General features: G+C 42.2%; 1 protein-coding gene across 1 annotated transcript in view; it reads left to right on the top strand.

Annotated features, from left to right (window-relative positions):
- Nucleotides 1-22,563, top strand: part of LOC144522554 (spondin-1-like) — a 279,723-nt gene that overhangs the window by 59,869 nt on the left and 197,291 nt on the right. Inside the window, exons 5-6 of the mRNA XM_078257725.1 lie at nucleotides 283-405; nucleotides 1,759-1,907. Coding sequence (XP_078113851.1) covers nucleotides 283-405; nucleotides 1,759-1,907 — 272 coding nt within the window. The remainder of the gene's footprint in view (nucleotides 1-282; nucleotides 406-1,758; nucleotides 1,908-22,563) is intronic.

Here is a 22,563-nt window from a genome sequence, read left to right as displayed (position 1 = left end):
CCCTTGACCTATTATTGCAAAACATTGGTCGAGGGCAATATTTGAGTATTTATGAGTTTGCATCAAGGATAATGTGTCATTTAAATACCAATTTATCCCAGGGATGTAATTTTAATTATCACTGGAGCCAAATTGTAGTAATTTATCTGGTCATTTATGCAGGTCAAAGCTTGCACACTGCCTTCTCTATTTTTGTCTGTTAGCTCCTGAACTGTGTTTTTTTCTTTAATTTGGCTTACATATGAGTGGGTGGTGTCATGTTCACATCCTTTCTTCATGTAGAGCGTGTGTTTGGTGAAGCCACAGAAGCTCCCGCTATGGAGTGCTGCGCCTGCGGAACAGCCAAGTACAGAATCACCTTCTATGGTAACTGGTCAGAGAAAGTACATCCCAAAGACTACCCAAGTAAGTACAAACTGTTGACCACCACTAGTCAAAAAAGTCTGAACACCCTAATGGGTTATTGTAAAAAGGGTTTATTAGAAAATTACCCAGAAAATGAGACAAAAAAAACTGCCAGAGAAATTGCCACAAAAAGGACAATACTGGATAAGATCAACATCAACACAGCAGCACAGGTTATTCCAACTCATTTTACTGAAACAACAACTCATAAAGGAATAGTTCGACAATTTGGGAAATACGCCTATTCACTTCTTGTCGAGAGTTAGATCAATACAGAGCAACAATTGGTTCGTTTAGCTTAGCATGTCTGGCTATAAAAGTTTTGTCCCGACACGGGAGTCCTGTGTGTGTACTACACGCTTTAATAATATCAAGAATATTATTTCTGTAAAACTTAAATTGTATTATTTTTGTAGCTTGGTTGGGATGTACCCGATCCGAAGGCAGGTTTTGTCTTGACTTTTGAACTAAAAGACATGTATGGGAGAGATGGAGAGGCAGTAATAAATACTGTGGGGGACTAATTATTGTCCTTTTGTAAGACAAAATGTGATATTGTAATCATTTGCACGATGATTATATTTACCATTTAGTTTTTTTGCCAAAATAAAAATGCTGAAATTAATTAGGCTACAATGTTTCGGCATTTGTTTCATGCCTTTCACACTGCAGGTTGCTTACAACTCAAAACAACATCAGATAGAACCAGAGATGTGTTTTTTTTTTGTGGTTGTTGCTCACAATAACATCTACAACGACACCCAGTCTTAATGACCGTTACCAGATGATAACTGCATTGGGTGGCAGCGTGAAAATATTTTTTCTAAAAATGGATAGCAAATTTGCACATTTTACACTGCTAAGAGTTACTGTAACCAGTTTTGTGTAGGTGTAAGCTCTGAGATAAGCTATGGCTGTATATGATGTGTGGAGGCTGTGTGTGTGCTATAGAGATTACCACAGATGCAGATGCTTGGGCACTGGGTCTGGCGGCTATAGTACCCCTTAAAGTGTCTGGCGGTGCTAATGTTAATCTGTAGGAAAAAAAAGTATAAAAACAAGTTGCTGTTTAACGAAGGGTTATGTGCATCTTCACTGGTTGCCTGGCAACCTCCACTAAGTTACTGTTCATAAGTCCCACACATAACCCCCTGTAAAACCACAACTTAACTGCTCCTAGCCAAAGAAAAATGCTGACTGACCAACAGAACAGTTTATTATTCCTATCTGATAAAGAATGTCAGGCACACAGTTAGCTACTCATTCAATCAGCGAGTATTCACTCCCTTCTTGACTTACTTATCAGAATTCAAACCACTCAAACCTAAATGTAAAAAAAATAATGTCTTCCAGGACGAGCGAACCACTGGTCGGCTCTGATTGGTGCATCTCACACCAGAAGTTACGTGCTATGGGAATACGGGGGCTACGCCAGCGAGGGAGTCCGCCAGGTTGCTGAGTTCGGCTCCCCTATCAAGATGGAAGAAGAGATTCGACAGAAGGTAGGGGAATCAGATAGAGTGTCTGGTTTAGGCAGCCTGTTCTTGTTTTCTTTGGCACAGAAATGAAGGTGGACTTCCTGAAGCATGTGGGTATGACAGACTGAGCCAGTGACAGGTTGAATATTATTCTAAATCCTGGCACTAGTTGGTCTGCAGTTTGAGTCCTTCCTTGATGTTTACATGCTTAAAAGCCCTCCCGACGTCATGTTCAGAAAGGGAGATGAGTGTGAGAGGTGCACCCACCCACCAATTAACCTCTGCTTCAGCTGTTTTTGCTTGTTGGCTGCCGATGGCCTCAAACGAGCATAATATGTGTTTCACTTGCTATAGACCCATCTGCACTTGGTCTCCATCATTATATGTGCTTATGCCCCCCTGCCATTTGTCAGGGGCATAGACTGTAAAAATAATGGATGAAGCTTCCGGGTCTGAATAGTAAAGCCAATGCAAGTGCCTTAAACCTGCATTCTATCTCATTTCCAGCAGGGGGCAACTTCACTGATTGCAAAAAGAAGTCAATTGTTTTAGAAGTGTATGGGAAAAAAGGACCCTACTTATCAATTGAACCAAGCTATCTAGCTACCAGAAGCTTTAGCTGGTAACTGAAGGGAAAGTCTGACAATTTTCCGTACTGCCGTACATGCAGATAATTTGTGCCAGTACCCAGAGGTCCGTGTTTACCCGTCTGTAAATCTCTACTAGATGACTTCCTTCAGAAGGGTTAAAAATTGGCAGCTTTAACCAACATTAAGCAACCATAAACAACACTGGCTTGACTGCATAATCCTTCCCAGTTCCACCCTCTTGTCCAAAAATAACCATGTGCAGTTTAAAAAACAAACAAGATGGCAACGGCTAAATTGCAAAATGCAAGGCTTCAAAACAGCTGTCCCCAAACCAATGGGAGTGCTGCTACGTCAATTTTTTTTTTTATTGTTTATGGTCCGGGGCTATTACAACATACTGAGAGATAAATGACCGGCTAAGACAATAAGAATCAAGTCGACGCACGCACGCGCACACACACACACACACACACACACACACACACACACACACACACATTTTCCTCTGTCAAAATGGCAGCTAATGAAATTCTCATTGCCACATGGGCAAAGCGTTTACATAGTGACACAGGGCGTCTTCATAAGCTCACCCTCTCATTATCCTTTTCATTAAACCTGATGCATAATGACAGTGCATGGTGTTAGATTATTCTGCAAATCAGATTCCTTAGGAAGAAATCAGCAGACTTCTTTTGAGATAACTATGCATTTAGGTGATCAGATATCTTCTGATCATCTGAACGGCGACAGGCTATTGCCTCAGTGCCTCTTTGTGTGTGTGTGTGTGTGTGTGTGTGTGTGTGTGTGTGTGCATACTTTTGTATATGTGTGTAAGTAGGTGAGTCAAATGCTTGTATGTCTATTGAAATTCTTAATGTATTGTGTAACATGACAATAGGTACTGTGAGACAATAGCAATTGCCCACCAGTAGCTACTCACAGAGGGTCCGCTGTTTCACTTGCATTTTACAAAGTTATCAAAACAGCTCAATCTTAATCAATTATTTTTTTCATCTATGTTGTTGAATCCTAAATTCTCCAACATATTACTCTAATCTAATAGTCTAGTTTTCTCCCTTTTGCATAAGTGGAAAGAGAAACTATTGCCTAGTTTACTGGTATTGGAAAACGGCATGCAATTAGTCAGATTAACATTTTTTGTTCACGTTAGAACAATAGTTTGAGTTTCAAATAAAAAGTAAAAGGTTAGCTCTGTCACTATGTTGTTCCAATGGCCTTCTACAGTATCTTAACCCCTTGTCCACCAGATGTGTTTCAGCCATGTTTTTTAAGTTGTCCGTCTCAGTTTTACAGTTTTAATGAGAGGAGAACAGCTGAAATTTCACTCAAATGTCACAACATCTTTAAACGGCCATTGACACTTCAATACGTGGACAGAAGGATCAGCCACCAATCCTGTGATTAATGAGTGACCCACCTACTGAACAATAGCTGTACATGTAATTAATGGAATCAGTATTAAATTATTCTTTAATATATCTTTGTATTAGGCCAATTCAGGGCAATATTATAACATAATAATAGCATAACAGTGAGCAGGACTGATTACTGGCAATATAGGGTACATAGGATTTTACATCAATGCTTAAATTTTCAGGTATTTAATTTTCTTAAACATAGACATTGGCATCTGGTTATTTGGTCTATAATCTATCAATATACATTATATAAATATTACAATATAAAACTAGAAAATGCATTTCCTGCAGAAAAGGTGTGTGAATGCTGAATAGCTAAATTGCTGAAGCTAAACTGGATTAATAACAAATCCATAAAAAGAAGTTAGTGAGAATAGTTGGAAAAGTGTGAATGGTTTTAATTAGTATGAATTTCATTGACAAGTTGAATAACACCACTAATGTAAAAAAGATGTGGAATAATTAAAGTTTTCTTTGAAACTGAATTGCTGGTTAAAATGTGTAAGAAGAAGGTGAAATTGTAGGAAATATGGAAAAGTGATAATTGTTTTAATTAATATTAATGTCTTTAAAAGTTGAATAATAGCCATATTGTATGAAAGTTGTAGGTGTTACAACAGTGGCACAGCAGTGGTAAGCGAGCGACATCTGTTTGGCACACTTCGTGGCACCACAGTGGCAATTTGTCGGCAGTTGAGAGACCCTGCCTCAATTTGTCGTCAATTAATCAGAAATTAGATTTCCTCGGAAAACCTACAAGATAACTGTGCATGGTTTGCATTATTATGGATCCCAGAGCAGTTCTAGGCATGTCCCGCCATATGAAGCAGCCCAATTGGTTGAAGTCAGGCATTGACCTTGAGTAGTTAAAGGTGCTCTAAGCGATGTCACGCGTTTTTTAGGCTACATTTTTTGTCACATACAGCAAACATCACTATCTGCTAGCTGCCTGTCCCCTGAACACACTGTAAAAAAAAAAACGTGGTCTCTGTAGACAGCCCAGGCTCCACAAATGGCAATAAAAACAAACTGCGCCAACCTTCACCACGAAACATGTGTTCCAGCCAATAACCGACAAGAAGGAGTTGGTTGAGCCATCACCGCAGCAGCGTTAGCACGTAGGCTACTTCCACAAGGGGGAGGGGACCATGGATGTATTAAGAGAACGAGGAGGGAGGTGCGAGCTAGCCTCCATTTTGTTTGACAATGCTTCAAACGTCAACAAGAAGTAACATCACCCAACATCACTTAGAGCACCTTTAAAAGGACAATTCCAGCGTAAAATTAACCTAGGGGTTAATAACACATGGGTACAGAGTCAACCGTTCTCTGGGATATGTTTTCATGCTAATCGAATGTGACCAATTTTAGCGCTAACCGCTAATTAGCTTGTAATGCTAGTAGTCGGGGCACTGGTAAAGTAAAAAGAAATCTCTATTTCTATACCATTAACAAGGCTCAAAATAGCATCACACTTCCACGGTAGCATAATGAGGGTCCCTATATGTAAACCGAAGTATTGAGAACTTTGTAAGTGTACAGACAGTACAAACAGTTTATAAAGACAGTACCGTTCGGTATACAGGCAGGCGCCATCTTGGGAAAACTATGATCATGACCAGTCGAACCACGAACGCCGTGCTTGAGCTATGTTACTGGTTACTGGTTGCACGGTCGACTCGGTACCCATGTGTAAATTAACCTAACCCCTAGGTTCATTTTGCACCGGAATTGTCCTTTAAGGTTAGGATAGCCGATTGGTCAGGGGATACAACAGGGGACCTGAACAAATCTGGATCTGTTATCTCAAATGAGCATGGACGCCTGGCCAATCATAGCTGCCATAAATCTGTTTTAATGGCAACAAGTAAACATTGAGCAGTATTTTTTCTTGAGCATCACTACAACATTTCCATTTCTCAACCCATTTCATACACAGAATTTCTTAGCTCCAGTGGTGGCTTGTTATTAAAGGGCGCTAGGGCGCCAGCCCCCATCACAATTCTAGAAAAACAAATCTATAGACCTAGTTGAACAACAAAATAATTTTGAAATTAAAATTGTTTAATCATACGATGTGTAGGCTACATCATGTTTAATGTGGTTTCATGGGCCAGCATTGCTGGATTAATGAATGTGTATGTACATCTTTCAACTTCTAGCAAGCATGTGACCTGAAGTGGTCTCTGATTGGTTTCTCCTCCGGGCTTAGTTTGCTGTGTCACTGGCGAATTAGAATTGAATAAATGTTGTTTTATCCAATCTGATTGATTCTCCACACCTGTCATACAAAATGTGTATGTGTCTGTGTCTGTGTGTGTTTGTGTGTATGTGTGTGGTGACTGTGAGTGTCTGTCTGTGTGTCTGTGTGTGTGTGTGTGTGTGTGTGTGTGTGTGTCTGTGTGTGTCTGTGTGTGTGTGTTGTGATGTCGTGAGAGGTTTTTCTTTGCAGCAGGCGGGGTGTAGGGCAGAGACCAGCCAAAACGCGGTTGCAAGCAAACAGAGGTTTTTATTTTAGAGTAGTCTTTTTTAGAAAATAGTCCAACGAAAAACAGAAAAATCCAATTAAAAAACCACGTCTTCACAAAGTCCTGGTAACTTAGGTTCTTTACCCAAAAACTCTCGTCTTTGCTCTCTGACTCTGCTCTCTTTTTCTCTCCCAGTGCATGAGCACCTACTGTAATCAAGGGGCCGAATGAGCACCTGCTGTAATCAAGGGACTGAGGCATTTGCACCTCCCCGTGCGGTGCATTCTGGGACCTGTAGTTTGGGTGGCGGACATTTTGTCATAGGTAGCTACTCCTGTCCCCTTGTGATGCCACACATCCCTCCTCCCAGGCCTGACGTCCTCGGCAGGGTGAACGAGGACCAGAAGGCATCACAGCGGGATAGGGCATCAGCATTTCCATGGCGTCATCCTGGTCTGTAAACGACAGAGAAGTTAAAGGGTTGGAGCCCTAAAAAAAACCTGGTTACCCTACTGTTCATCTCTTTGTTTTTAGCCATCCATTGTAACGGTGAATGATCTGTAACTAGAGTAAACCGTCTTCCCAACAAGTAGTATCTGAGTGTGTCAAGGACCCACTTTATCGCTAAACACTCTTTTCAACTGTGGCATAGTTCTTCTCTCTTGGCAGCAATTTCCGACTCAAATAAAGAACTGGGTGTTCCTCACCTGCATGATCCTGGGATAGGACAACCCCCAGACCCACCTCCGAGGCATCTGCCTGGACCACAAACTCCTTACTAAAGTAAAGTAAAGTAAAGGCCATGAGGACTGGTTTTGAGCATAATGCTCTCTTCAGATTGCCAAAGGCCTCTTCCGCCGCAGTGGTCCATTTCACCATCTGGGAGTGTTTCTTTGTGGTTAGTTCTGTGAGATAAGCAGCTACCATAGCAAAGTAAGGGATGAACCGTCTGTCGTAATTGGCAAGGCCTAAAACGGATCTCACCTGCCTCTTTGTCAAAGGTTTTGGCCACTCCTGGATGGCCCCAAGTTTCGCCTTCTGAGGTTTGACAAGGCCCTGGCCGATGGTATACCCCCAGGTAGTTTGTCTCACTGTACGCCAGCTTTCATTTCTTGGCGTTTGCCGTCAAGCCTGCTTGTCGGACGGAATCCAGGACCTTCTGGACCCAAGGTAAGTGGCTTTCCCAGTCTGGACTCTGGATCACCACATCACCTAAATAAGCAGATGTATATTCTTTATGAGATTTCAATACCTGATCCATTAAATGTTGGAACGTGGCAGGTGCTCCACATAACCCAAACGGCATCCTCCTGTACTGCCAAAGGCCTCCTGGAGTGGCAAAGGTTTTTTTTTCCTTTGAGTCCGCTGCCATAGGAACTTGCCAATAGCCTTTTGTAAGATCTAGAGTGGTTATGAATCGGCATTGCCCAGACTCAACGAGCTCATCAACCCAAGGCATGGGATAGGCATCAAACTCGGACACGGCATTTACCTTTCTAAAGTCATTACAGAAAGTATCGTATTGTCAGGTTTGTCTGCCAGATCTATAGGGCTTGACCAAGCACTTTTGGACTCTTCAATTACCTTCAACTCCAGCCTTTTCTTTACGTCCTCCTCAATCAGCTTCTTACGTGCCTCCGGTACCCGATATGGTCTTTGGTTCACCACGTGTCCAGGTTGTGTGCGTATTTCATGTTCCACTAGGTGCGTGCAGCCGGGGAGGGACGAAAAAACACCCTGATTGCCGTCCACCAGCTCCCGGGCTTACTGTAGTTGATGAGGGGAAAGGTCAGGACCAAACTGCACTGCATCCCGGGCAAATTCGCTTGTCTTCCTAGGGGAACAGACAGTGAACAGTGCCTCTCGATCATGCCATTTATTTAAGAGGTTAACATGGTATATTTGCTCACCTTTCCGTTTTCCCGGTTGTTGCACTCTGTAATTGACTTCCCCCACTCTTCCAATGACCTCAAATAGCAAATTCTTGGCTACGTAGCCAAGAATTTGCATTCTACTGTGGGTACTAGCACTAAAACTCTGTCTCCTGGTTGGAACTCCCTAGGTTGGGCTGCTCTGTTATAGGCTGCACTTTCATCTCGTTGTGCCTTCACCATGTGCTCTTTCACAATGGGAAGTATGGTGTTCATTAGTTCCCGCATCGCCCCCACATGTTCAATCATGGTTCTATGGGGACAAGGTTGCTCCTCCCAGGTCTCTTTGGTAATGTCTAGCAGTCCCCTTGGTTTGTAGGAATACAGTAAGTCAAAGGGTGAGAAACCGGTGGAGGCCTGTGGGACTTCTCTTACCGCAAACAGGAAGTAGGGAAGAAGCTGGTCCCAATTTCTTCCATCTTCCCCAATAGCCCTTCTCAGCATGGCTTTGAGGGTTTGATTGAACCTCTCTAATAATCCATCGGTCTGTGGATGGTACACTGAGGTTCGGATCTGTTTCACTTGAAGCAGAGCACACAACTGCTGAGTAACTCTGGACATAAAAGGACTCCCTTGGTCAGTAAGAATTTCTTTTGGCAGACCTACTCTACTGCTGAAAAGGATTAATTCTTTAGCAATTTGTTAAGCATTAGCCTTTCTTTAGGGGATGGCTTCTGGATACCTGGTAGCGTAGTCCACAAGAACAAGGATGTACTGATGGCCCCTAGCACTCTTAGGTTTACATTGGTTTTGGAGCTGTGACTTGGCACTCTGGGAAACTGCGACAATAATTATCTACCTCCTTGTGAACCCCTAGCCAAAAGAACCTCTGCAATATTCTTTCCTTGGTTTTTTCCACCCCCAAGTGAGCCCCCAGTAGGTGAGTCTGGGCTAATTGCAGAACTGTGGCGGTGAACTTTGGGAACAAGAAGTTGCTTGATCATTTTGTCATTATTTTTAACTACCTGATACAACAGACCATTCTTAGCAGTAAAGTGAAGGTAGGAAGGAGTTAACCTGGTCCCCACCAGAGCTCCCTCTAAGACCTGAAAATTTTACTCAGGGGGGGAATCTTGCATTTGAGCTGCATTTTGACCTTTAAGGGGGGGGTGTCACTCCAATGTCCATAGCCTCATCTTCACTGGGCCCGGGTTGCGGTTCTGAGTCAGTAGTCTCCCCGGGTTCTGAATCCCCACCGTTAGCGTCCACTGCAAAAACTTGAGCTACAGCAGATGGTGAAGAACATGGCTTGGCGAGTTTAACCCAGACTTTACTCATTTTCCTAACCTGCGACTTACGTTTTCAGGGTTCCCGGTTTCGCGTCTTTTTGGCTTCCCTCCACTGCTTGGAGAAGGCTGGACAATTTCGACCGATCAGGACAGGAACTGGGAGTGTCTTAATTACTCCCACTTCAACATCGAAGGAACCCTTCGTAGTCTTTAACCTCACCAGGACGGTTGGGTACTCCCGGGTGTCTCCATGGACACAAATGACAGGAACCGGTGTTGGAACCGACCAGTAGTGGGTTAAACATTATCTTTTCCAAACAAAGGATTTTCGGCCAACATGTGCTCAGAGACAAAGGGCCTGAGACAAAGAAAGGGCCTGCATGTAGACTTTGCAGCCTAAAAAGTTCACACCTGGGCGTTACCCTCCACGTGGGGAGGGGTCAACAGGCCGGAAGTCTAAGAACTACAGCATGTAGTTCCAGAACACTCTAAAATCCCATTGGCTAAGAGTCCCTAAACACAACAGGGGTCCTTATCTCCTTTTATAGCTTCGCTATAAAAGTTTCCGACACACTTTTTCCCAACCATCTTTCCCCGCAGCGGACACTGTGAAAGGAGGCATGCAAGCTTGTGTTAAATTGGTCCACTTTCTGGACAAAAGTGGATTTATTGGATCCTAAAACACGCACCTCGTGTTTTCAAAACTGCAGAAGAGAAAACGTTTATCTACCAGAAAATCAGATAACAGTGGACACCGCTTTTCGATTTCTCTCATCGAGTCGACTAGTTTCCCTCCTGCTGCTTTTGGGAGGGAAAGCTTTTCTCCGTGGCCCGCTGACGAGCGACACGGACCATTTCAGTTTTAACGTGGAAAGCTATGGACAAACACAAGTAAGAAGGCTTAAGGTTTTCTGGGCAGAGAAATGTATGTGTTTTATTAATGTAATAACTGCTAATGCTGCGAATTGTGTTATGACATTAATGTGATTTGGGTTAATAAGTGCTACTGGTGCGCCTTGATTTATTAATCTGATTGAACCGCTGAGTCCAATCTGTTTAGCTGTGAATGCATTTTTCATGATACTCGTTGATGATGTGTTTGAAACTGTAGCTTGGTTAAAACTTTAATTGCTACCCTGCTTACTCCCCTTTTCACTGTTATGAGCGAGATAGTAAAACTCCCGTTAGTCAGTCGAACCACCGGTACCGCGGCGTGATGAGACAGTCACGGCGTGGACCCGTGTAGGCAACAGATCAGCTGTTAGCTTACCAGAGAGGCTAACCATGTAAACATCCCCTTGTTAGCATACAAGAGGTTATTTTCAGAGCCCGAAAATCAAGACTCAAGGTGCCTTTTCTTTTCTCGTTTAAGTGCGTTTTTCTTTCTTGCAAATGTGCTCTCTCTCCTCTGCACACAACTTTAACCCACACACACACACACACACACACACACACACACACACACACACACACACACACATACATGTGTTGTGAACTGACCTTTGGAAACTCCAATTATGGAAATGCTGTGCCAAACTAAACTTGGTCAGGCCATGGCGGCTTAAAATCTCCTCCTTTAGCTTGTCATAGTCTTGTCCAATGCTAGTGTCTACATCTTGAAAGGCCTTAAGAGCCTCACCTGAGAGAAAAAGAGCCAAGAGTCCTACCCACTGCAGCTTTGGCCACCCCTCTCGAGTAGCAGTTGCCTTGAATGCATGAAGGTAAGCGTCCACATCATCAGTCACTCCCAACTTCGGAATGAAATCCCCTGCCTTGAGTTTTGGCTGGGTCTGTCGAAGCTCCAGTTCCTTGAGTTGATTCGCCTTTACTTGCTGTTGCAGCAAGGCCGCATTAGTTTCTTGGTGTGCCCTCTGGGTCTCCACCAGCATCTGTAGTAGTTGCTCTATGTGTGCTTGGGAGTCCCTTGTGAAGTGTGAAGTCCTAAAAAAATTCCGTCTTCAATATCTTTTACTCATCCGTCTCTACGCACCTACTGCCCGCATTCTCCAACATATGTGATGTTGTGAGAGGTTTTTCTTTGCAGCTAGGGTGTAGGGCAGAGTCCAGCCAAACAGTTGCAAGCAGTTGTTTTCAGAAAATAGTCCAAGGGTGGCGGCCATTTTGTCAGCCACTCCTGTAGAGGAACATAGCATTCCTCTACCACATGTCCCCTTGTGATGCCACAGTGTGTGTGTGTGTGTGTGTGTGTGTGTGTGTGTGTGTGTGTGTGTGTGTGTTTGTTTGTGAGTTTGTTTGTGTGTGTGTGTGTGTGTGTGTGTGTGTGTGTGTGTGTCTGTATCTCTTTCCCTATCTATCTTTGTGTGTGTGTGTGTGTGTGTGTGTGTGTGTGTGTGTGTGTGTGTGTGTGTGTGTCAAACTGTATTATTTAGCTTATATCAATAAACTCTGTTTTACTAACTGCAACGGAATGGCTTCCATAGTCATCTGCTGGCTAAAATATGTAAGAAGAATTCCAATATATACTATAAGCAAATAAAGAAGTTCAAATGGGAGTTGTACAGCAACAGATGAGGTCTAAAGCCTGAAGAGTTGATCTATAACTTTTATTTATGGATAGCCCTGTGTGTGAGTGTGTGTTTGTCTATCTATATATATATATATATATATATATATATATATATATATATATATATATATAAATAAATGTTAATGTTCTGTTATTGTTCATATTACTGTCTGTAGTTGCAATGTGACTGTCTGGCGAAAATGCTGCATCATGCTTACTAATCAGTTGCCATGTTTGTAAACACAGCGGAGATCCCTTTGATCTCTGTAATCAGTTAACAACCATGTCAGCTGTGTCAGACTGCTGCCGTTAAAGGACACTGAGAGTGACCTGTGAAAAGAAGGCTCACACAGCCTAAACTATAGGTGGCAGCAGTGAAATTACCTCATCATGATCGCCACAAGGCCTTTGCGAACGTAATGGTATTTATACCATGGTCTGGGTGAATACTTGATTCTGATTGGCTGCAGGGTGTCCATAAAAAAGTGATGTAGGACACCTGCTAAAGGAGTTCTGGTGAAACTGACTGTTTACTGTTCTAAATGACTGTGCTACATTAAATCAAAGAGGAAATGTATCCATCCATCTTCATCCGCTTATCCGGGGTCGGGTCGCGGGGGTAGCAGCTCCAGCAGGGGACCCCAAACTTCCCTTTCCCGGGCCACATTAACCAGCTCCGACTGGGGGATCCCGAGGCGTTCCCAGGCCAGGTTAGAGATATAATCCCTCCACCTAGTCCTGGGTCTCCTCCGAGGCCTCCTCCCAGCTGGACGTGCCTGGAACACCTCCCTAGGGAGGCGCCCAGGGGGCATCCTTACCAGATGTGGAAATGTGGATCTGTTATTTCCAACGCGTCCTCTGAAAACCACAGGATGGCGCTAACACACAAGCTGCAAGAAGTAAGTTATACTTACCCTCTGGACTGACTTTGTTTCACAAAGAATAACGTTTTCTCACATCCCGTTCACTGTTCAGGTCGCTCGCTACGTCAAGCTGCGCCGCTGCGGTCGACAGTAACATTACACATCGTGGATTGTTCATCTCTACTAAAGCCTTTCTTTGATCTGTAATTACCACACCTGCTAATGAGTGAGACCCAGTGTGTGTGTGTGTGTGTGTGTGTGTGTGTGTGTGTGTGTGTCTGCATATGTGTGTGTGTGTGTGTGTGTGTGTGTGTGTGTGTGTGTGTGTGTGTGTGTGTGTGTGTGTGTGTGTGTGTGTGTGTGTGTGTGTGTGAGATGTTCTGTTATGTTCATATTAAACTGTCTGTAGTTCAGTCTGTCAAGAGTACTAATGCCATGGTTACCATGTTTTTAAACACAGTATGGAACGCTTTGATGTATGTATTGAGATTCCTTTGATCTTTAATCAGTTAACGGCCGTGTTACCTGCTGAAACTGTCACCTGTGCCACACTGCAGCTATTCAAAGACACAGAGCTCAGACTGCTAAAACGATAAGGGGTATCAGTCAAATGATGTAATCGTGACCACCACAAGGCCTTTGTGAACGTATCCATATAACATTTATGTTGATAAAAAAAATGTGGGCATATCAGCAATTTAAAAAAGTGGTTCGCTCTGCGTTTCGCTCAGAAATGTGGAGAATGTTAAACAGGGCAACGAATGGAGGAAGATGTGGAACTCTTGTCATTTGGAAGCTCACCGAGCCAAAAGTATAAGTCATATCACATAACTGAGCGAATTGGCTGAAACTAGACAAAAATACCTACGTTTTGATGTATAAATTATGTATGACAAGTAAAAATTGTGAGTGTGAGCAATTTATAGAGAAGGGACAAAGATATTTTTTTTAAGGCTCTGCTCTAAACTTTAACAGCTTTTTCACAAAAACTGTAAAAGATATCAAAACACTGAGTACACCCCGAATACCTGAATATTTTGTGAACAGTTTAAAGTTTGAATCACGTCTGTAGGTGAAAGAATGTAAGAGGAGATACATTTTGAAGCATAAGAGGATTTGAAGGATTTGAAGCACGCTCTCATTGACTTCAATGTTAAAAAAAAAGTGTTAAAAAGCTTAATATTTAAAAAAGTATAGTAGAAAAAAAGTTGAAGTCCATCATTAGCTGAAAGAGCTGAACATTTTAAAAGTTGAATGGTTTTAATAGCTGAACGTATGCAGAAGTTACGGAGAGTCAAAAAACTTACGGAATAATAAAAATGGAAACAATAGTTGGAATGCTGCTGAATCAGCATTCCCACTAACATTATCGTCAATGAAAGCTCCACCGACCATCTTGTCGGTCTGAGGCAGATAATTCAAAAACTAGAACTCATATCGCTTAAATTAACACATTTGCTGAAACTAGACAAGAATACCTACGTTTTAACATATAAGTCAGGTATGACAAGTAAGAATTGTTTTATAAATGTAGTAAAATCCTGAAAGGAACACTAAAATTAAACAGTGTTTTCACAAAAACTGTAAAAGATATCAAACTGCTGAAATATAGCCTAATAGCTGAAGTTTTTGTGAATGGTTTAAAGTTTGTTTGGCGTCTGTACGTGAAAGTATGGAGGTGAAACATTTTGAAGTGGAAGAGGATTTGAAGGTTTTGAAGCCTGCTCTCATTGACTTTCATTGTAAAAAAAAAAAGTCTAAAGCTTAATATCTTTAAAAGTATAAATGGCAGAAAAAAAGTTGAAGAGGAGCAGCAATGTCCTTAAAGAGCTGAACAGTTTGATATTGTTTTTGTAGCTGAATGTATGCAGAAGTTAGAGATGACCACATGTACGGAATAATAAAAATAAAGAATCAAATAATATCAAAAATCTGAATTCACACAATTACATATATTGATACAAGATTGTATCCATATGGACCAATCCTAATCTATGTCACATGTATTTTGCTCCTGTGTGCTGAGGCTGAGTCTCTCTCTCTCTCGCTCTCTCTCTCTGCAATGCAACAATAGTGTGTTGTTAGTGGGCTGTCAGTGTGGTGTGTGCCTGTCAGTTTAGGTTTGGGCTCTTGTGTGGAGACATTAGAGTCTGACGGACAGCCCTAACTCCTCTCTTGGCTGGCTCTGTCTGTCTCTGGGGCTAGCTACTCTGACACAATGGAAACTTCAGCCTGTTACACAGCAGAATGAGATGGCTTGATTGTGTACTGTGTGACTGGAATGTTAGCTATTGACCTGTAGAATGAAGCAGCTCGATTGTACACTAGAATGTAAGCTATTGAGTTGTTTTAAATTAACTTTTTTTTTTTATGTCTGTGAATTGAAAAAGGTTTTGTGTCTTGTGCATTCCATATGCCAAATTTTGATTCCACAATGTGTCACTTTTTTCAGCATTAGAACTGTTTTTCGTAGATGGCAATATAAACATACCACAAAAAGTAAGGAAATTTGTGTTTGGTAGATTATTTCGCCATGGTAACAATGCTTTTTGGCAATAAATCTTATACCGTTGGAAAGCCTGTTTAGTTCCCTTTCAAACGGTGCCCCATTTGTAAGGAACATGCATTTGTGGGATGAGCAGCAGTGCTGAGTATGTGGGTTGCACCCATGAAAAATTTGCCAAATCTTCTCTGCCAATGCCAAGCAGCTTATTCTGCCATTGACTCGTTTGGTGTTAGGTGGATTGGATGATTGAAGTTTGAAGAAACAAGACATATTGGCAATTTATTCATTTCACAAACAGGAGCCTCAGTAGCGTGTGGAAGAAACATACACAGCCACAACAGCCTGGCACCTCCTCCTCATGCTGGTCACCAGCCTGGTCACACACTGCTGCTTACCCAATGTAAGAGTCAGGATCTAAAAGGAAAACAGCCTGATGCTGAATCCCACAATCAGAGGGGAATTGGCAAAGGAAAGAGCAGTGATCAAATCTCCCTGTTTGAGGGGATGTCAGGTAGAAAAGCTCCAGACTAGATGCTGAACTCTGTGATAAAGTAAAATAATTGGCTAAGCTGTCTTTCCTGATTGATAATTTGTTAAAGTTAAACACTTGTTTGTTTGTCTCTAAATGAATACTGCAGCTCTTCAAGGCCCAAGTAAAGTTCCTGTCTTGCGTCTCAACAAAACAAAAAGAGCTGGGGTAGTAAGGGGAAAGAAGCAGTCGGAATAACTCATACACTAGAGAGACGATACGAGAGGATGGCAAACCCCTCTAAAACAAATCAATGTCAAGTATAGGGAGACGCAGCCCACGTAGGTGATGACGATGGGACGTATGTATGTCACGTAAAGGTCTTTGGTGCGGTGGCATTATTGCAATGTAAAACTAACCAGATCAAATGTATGCATGTCAAAACATGGACATGGTTCATACTTTCAGGTGTGAAAAGGCCCTTAGTGCCTTTCAGCTCATTTTTTGGTTTTATTCCCCACAACTTTACTGTTTGTTTGTTTTAGAAAGACAACATTTTATAAAACGAGCATTTAGCCGTTAAAGGTGCTTTTCTCAGGAGTTGGTATGGACTGTAATTAATGCTCTATGTCTGCTGGATATGTAAACGAGCAATTGCTTTCTGACACATTGATAAGGTGATATGTCAAAAAACAGCTGGAAAGAGCATTATGGAAAAAAAACATTGCTCTTGAGTTTTTCAACTAAAAAATGTTTTTTGAACACCACAGGTCGAGTGCCATAATATTTAAAAAAAGTCAGGCAACTCTATGGCCGATATCTCTGGGCAACTCACACCACAACAATCTAGATGGATACTAAATGTAAGAGACAGAAAACATTTGTATTTTTTATTTTTTTATTTATTACAACAAATTAGAAATATTAATTCAAAGCTTTGTAAAAGTGTAATTCATGGCAGAGCTGTTGCATTTGATTGCATTACGTTGTCCATGTGTACCTAATGAAATTGTTGGTTAGAGAGCGATGTTGAACCTCCTCAGCCTGTGGAGGGAGAAGAGGTGCCATCTTGCAGTACAGGGGCATGTAAGGTGGTCTGCCTTGACATGGAAAATATTTCCTGTGCCCTTGCTGTCCCACTTTAAGACAGCAGCTGCAGTAACAAAGAAACATGTTTTAATCAGCCTTTGTTTAATCCTGATTAAATATACACTTACATCAGGGATGGGGGAAAAAAATATATATATTTTTTCAGTTTCCCCACAAAAGTGTCAAGGTTTGACTTAGCCTAACCACTGTCTATTCTTAATGGTTTGTTAAATCCCTTTGACATATGAAAAAACACATGAAGTTATATCAGTAACATAATGGTGTAACATTACAGTGTCTGTGCACACCCTACTGGTAACGTTAGCTACAATTACCCACACCAGAGACAATTTAAAACTAATTTTACCGTTAGATAAAAATCTTTGCTCACATTAAATGTGACAACTTTACGTCATGGTTACAAGCCTGTTGCTACTGTGTCAGAATGTGACGTTAGGCAGCTTTTCCATTACGTTGAGGATTAAAGGACCCAATCGCAGAGAGAGGCAGGCAGAAGAAAGTTGAAGATTTATTGATCAAAACAAATAAACCAAGGGAGTCATGAGAGCTGCAGCAGGCAAAAACAAATTCCAGAATGTATAGAGAGGGAATCCAAAAAACAGAAGGAAGCACAAAAACGGGAAAATACAGGAAGCACAGAACTGATTAGAGCTGACACGGGGAAACATGAGAGGAACCAACACAAACAAAATGATCTGACAAGAGACAAAGGGAACACAGAGGCTAACTACACGAGGTAACGAGCAAATAAGGGACAGGTGAAACACATCAGGGCGGGGCAGGACAATCAGACAAGGTGGGAAAACACAGGAAGCAAAACAGGACAGAAAACCAAAATACACACTATTCAGAATAATACAGTGAAAACAGGAGAACAGAAAAATACCCAATCACAACAATACATATACAAAACAAGAAATGGCAACAGAAATATGCAAACCACAACAGTACACCCTCCTCAGGGGACAGCTGCCAGATGTCCCAAAAAAACAAAAAGGCAACCCAGATGGGGGGAGAGAGACCAGGAGGAGGAACAATCCAAGTCCAGGGAACCAAAAACGACCCAAGGAGGGCGGAGAGAGTCCAGGGAGGCAGAGAGTCAATGGGAAACAGGGGAAAGAGGGAACTGGGGAGAGAGGGCACTCTGGAACCGGCAACAGTGGGCATTCGGTAACTGGGACAGTGGGCAGCGGGTCAGCTGGGCAGGAGCCAGGTCAGCTGGACTGGAATCAGGCGGCCAGGCAACGGGAACAGAGGTTGACTGGGGTGCCGACAGGACACGAGGGGCAGGAGTAGGTCTGACCGGCGACAAAGGCAAAGTCTCTGGGGGGCAGCACAAAGGCAAAGTCTCTGGGGGGCAGGTCAAGGGCAGAGTCTCTGGGGTGCAAGAGACGGGCATAGTCACTGGAGCGGTCTCAGGGACTGTCTCAGTGGCGCCGGAGACCGGCAAAGTCTCAGGGGCTTCAGTGAGGCTGGACGCCACCCGGGGCTCAGGGCAGCTGCTAGCCAAGGGAGCTGCTAGCCAGCCGGGACTCTGGGGGGGGGGGGCATGGGGACAGGAGCCATGACGTCCTTTCCTCCCCCCGTCTTCGACCTCTACGGGTCCCGGTGACTTCGGCCAAGCGGGTATCCTCAAGGGACTGCTGGTTGAGGGGGTACACTGAGCAGGTTGTGGTTGGGGCCGAGAGACACGAGTCTAGGTGAGCTGCTAGCAGATACAGGGCTTTTGACTAGTAGCCAAGGTGTTAACAGGCAGACTGGTGGGTGAGTTATTGGAAGTGGCTTGTAAAAAAATACTCAAGCCCCTTCTTAAATTCCTCCAGCTAGGGAGGAAAGTGACTCACCCAGGGTCTCTCCGACAACCAATGCCACTGTACAACAAGCCTCTCCAAGATAGGGGAGTACTGGGCTGGATCCGCATAAAAAAAAAATTAAAAAAAAAAATAAAAAAATAAAAAAGGACTCCACAGTCCGAACTCCAACACCTTCTCCTTAAACAAAAGCCTCTCTGCTGGGTCCATGGTGAAGTCAGATCATTCTGTTACGTTGACGAGGATTAAAGGACCCAATCGCAGAGAGAGGCAGGCAAGCAGAAGAAAGTTGAAGATTTATTAATCAAACCACAAAAATAAACCAAGGGAGTCCTGAGAGCTGCAGCAGGGAAAAACAAATTCCAGAATGTAGAGAAAGGGAATCCAAAAAACAAAGCAAGCACAGAACTGATTAGAGCTGACACGGGGAAACACGACAGGAACCAACACAAACACACACAAAATGACCTGACGAGACAAAAGGAACACAGAGGCTAAATACACGAGGTAACGAGGGACAGGTGATACAGCAGGTGAAACACATCAGGGCGGGAAAACACAGGAAGCAAAACTAGACAAGATAGGACAGAAAACAGAAATCTACACTACACACACATTTTGTTCCCAACGTTGCTCATACAACCGTGTGACAACTGCTCAATTGAAAACATTTATTTGATCAAATATATTAGGCTATATTTAACAAACTCACCCAAATTCTGTTAATGTCCTTTTAAAAACGGGGCCACAAACACACCACCTGCCAGGCAGTTTGTCTGTGCTTCATTCAAACGGACCAACTTCAAACTACAAACCCAGCTGAAGGATCCAGTTTAACTCATGAACGTATAAAAACACTGCTAAAATTAGTTAGACTAACACTGACAAACTAACATTGGCTCTAACATGAGCTGGTAACGGAATTCCAACTGAAGTAAACATACTTCAGCTTACCTAGCACATATTATTCATATCTATGGTTACTTAGCTACTGATTAGCTCGACTTCAGTCAAACCAGTACCCGTGTATTTATTATCTAAATAAGTTATAATTACAAAACTTACCCAGTGTGTCTGCTTCTTTGTCACCCTCAAGGACTCTGACCCTCCGCAGTCCACCTTTTTTCAATTTCGTTAACCCCGCCCTTTTCCTACTCCACGCCCAATCACCTGCAGCTATTTAGAATTTAGAATTTTTGAGTGACAAGCAACAAAACAAATGCTACAAATGCAGTGTGTGGTGTGTCATGATGAAGTAGCAAGCTTGTATATTTTATCAAACATTTTACATTGAAGAGAATGTTACAAGTTGTGTTCATGGCATGTTTTAAACATATTTATACGTATGTTTAAACAGCAGTGATTATGTTAAAACATGTTAAGAACTAGATATAGTATAGAAATATCTGTGCTACAGCAGCAAGTACACAACACCCATATATACAATAAATAATAAATAAAATAAACTACAAGAACACTCTACATAAAAAATATAAGCAGGAAATGATGTACAACGTACATTATATACAAGTAGTGAATAAAAATGTAACCTACATTATATAGTGTAATATAAACATATTTGCGCAAGTTGCGCTATAGTGCAGTATTGTGATGTGTGAGGTATCGAGAATGTTATCTGACACTCACTCACTCACACAACACATGTTGAACAGTTTTGTGTTTTTTAACCCTAACCCTAGTAATGAAACTTTTCAGATTCCCGTTACGTTTATATGGCCATGGAAAGATGCGTACACAGACACACTGTCTCTTAGCCATGCTGTCTCTCCACCACAACTGGCATCTTTTTTCTTGGGTCTTTTTCTCAGTGTTATTTATCAACTAATTCTGGTTGTCGGTGGACATCCAGATTATAGCTAGCATCAACATCAACTTTTTCTGGCTGTCAGTGGACATCTAGATTACGGCCTGACTGCACATCATTTTTCAGTGTTATTTATCAAGTAATTCTGGTTGTCTATGGGCATCCAGATTATAGCCAGCGTCAACGTCTATTCTCAACTAGTTCTGGCTGTGAGTGGACGTCTAGATTAAAGGAGAATTCCGGCCAATTTTTACGTTAATCTTGGTGGCTATAGCTATGTGAGTACTTTCGATAGAAAAAAACCTGACCTGGATCAGTCCTAGCAAACTGGAGTTGCTGCAGCTACAAGCTTCCACTGAGCTAAAACAGCAGTATTTAATATTACAAACACTAACAGTAGCCAATCAGAAACAGCAAGCAATTTAAAATTCAAATCTATTTTTCATTCAAATCTAAATCTATAATCAAATTGTTCCAACAGAAAACAAGCTGGCACTTATCATTTATCATTACTGCCGAATGGAAATAAGTTTACAACCTTTGAAAGTTAGTGAGAGCCCTTTTTTTAATGCTTAGAAGAGTATATGTTTGCTATCGCCTGTCTTGCGAGTAAATAGCATAAAAAAATGTTTGGAGAAACGCAACCCCACATCACACTGCGTTTTGAGGAGGTGTGAGAATCCTGTACAGTAGGCTAAGCAGTTACATCACTGCCTCTATTGCTTCAACAAGAAAGTTTTAAAACACCAAACATAAGCCCTGAACTGCCCGGGAGTTTGTGTTCTATAAACGTTGTGTTCTATAAACAATCTGACGAAAAACTGTTACTGTGAAATATAAAGTCTACTTGTGCTACATTGGGGGGTTAAAGAACATTTTTTTTTTTTTTTATTCTGAACACAGCTTCACGCTGAAGTACAGAGCTCATTTAAGATGATGCTTTGACGTCCCGTCTCCATGAAGGCAGCACAGAGCTGCGCCAAACAAAGCTGACAGAAGCACAGAAGAGGAGTTATGATACACCATCTCGTCCAGTCGCAGTGCTGTAAACTGGCAGGTTTTGACTTTTATGCACATTGTCTTTTTTTAAATATTAGTTTTTCTAAAAATACTTATGATCTATTGAATCATGACCCATGTATCATGATACGTATCGTATCGCCATATTCTTGCCAATACACAGCCCTAATTACTGCATTGGGAGGCAGAGTGAAAATAATGTTTCTAAAATAAATAGATTGCAAAATGCCAGATAGACTATCTGGCTGTGTATAGTGTGTGGGGGCTGCATGGGTTCTTGCTGCTATAGAGATTAACGCAGAGCTATAGAGATGGTGAAGGATGGTGCATTAATGGCCGATCAGTGATAACAAATGAATGTAATTGGGTGATAAATAAAGTGCAAAAGCTTCCCAGAATGACTGATAACAATGTCTTTTCCTACATATTCATTCCAGTGTTTGTGTGTCCGCATGCACATTCACACACTTTGTACATAAAACAGTTTTCTATGGTTGTTAAAACTCAAAGAAGATAAGGGAGTTATCTTTTCATGATTTTAGACACAAGCAAACTAAAGCACACACATACACATTCACACCTTTTCAACTCTCTGGGGCATCTAAGTTCAGACTGGCTGAACATCTAAGTGGTTGGTGCCGACATGGGTCAGTAATCCCTTCTTAGCTGAGAATCCTAACCATCCAGAAGAGCAATCAGCTGTGGTGATGTGTGGACAAAGCCTTAAGACAGCCCAGAGCCACCCTGCGCTCCCCTAACTAACACAGGCCTAAGCCCGACACAAGACAGGCAGACTGCCAGACAGACATGCAGACAGACAAACAGACAGGGAAGACGAGGCCTGAGAGCGTTCACTGTGATGATGTAAGTACAAGCCAGAACATCTTTGTCA

This window comes from Sander vitreus, chromosome 8, assembly GCF_031162955.1.
Source record: "Sander vitreus isolate 19-12246 chromosome 8, sanVit1, whole genome shotgun sequence".
Classification (NCBI taxonomy): domain Eukaryota; kingdom Metazoa; phylum Chordata; class Actinopteri; order Perciformes; family Percidae; genus Sander; species Sander vitreus.
This window is presented reverse-complemented; position numbering and strand designations above follow the sequence as displayed.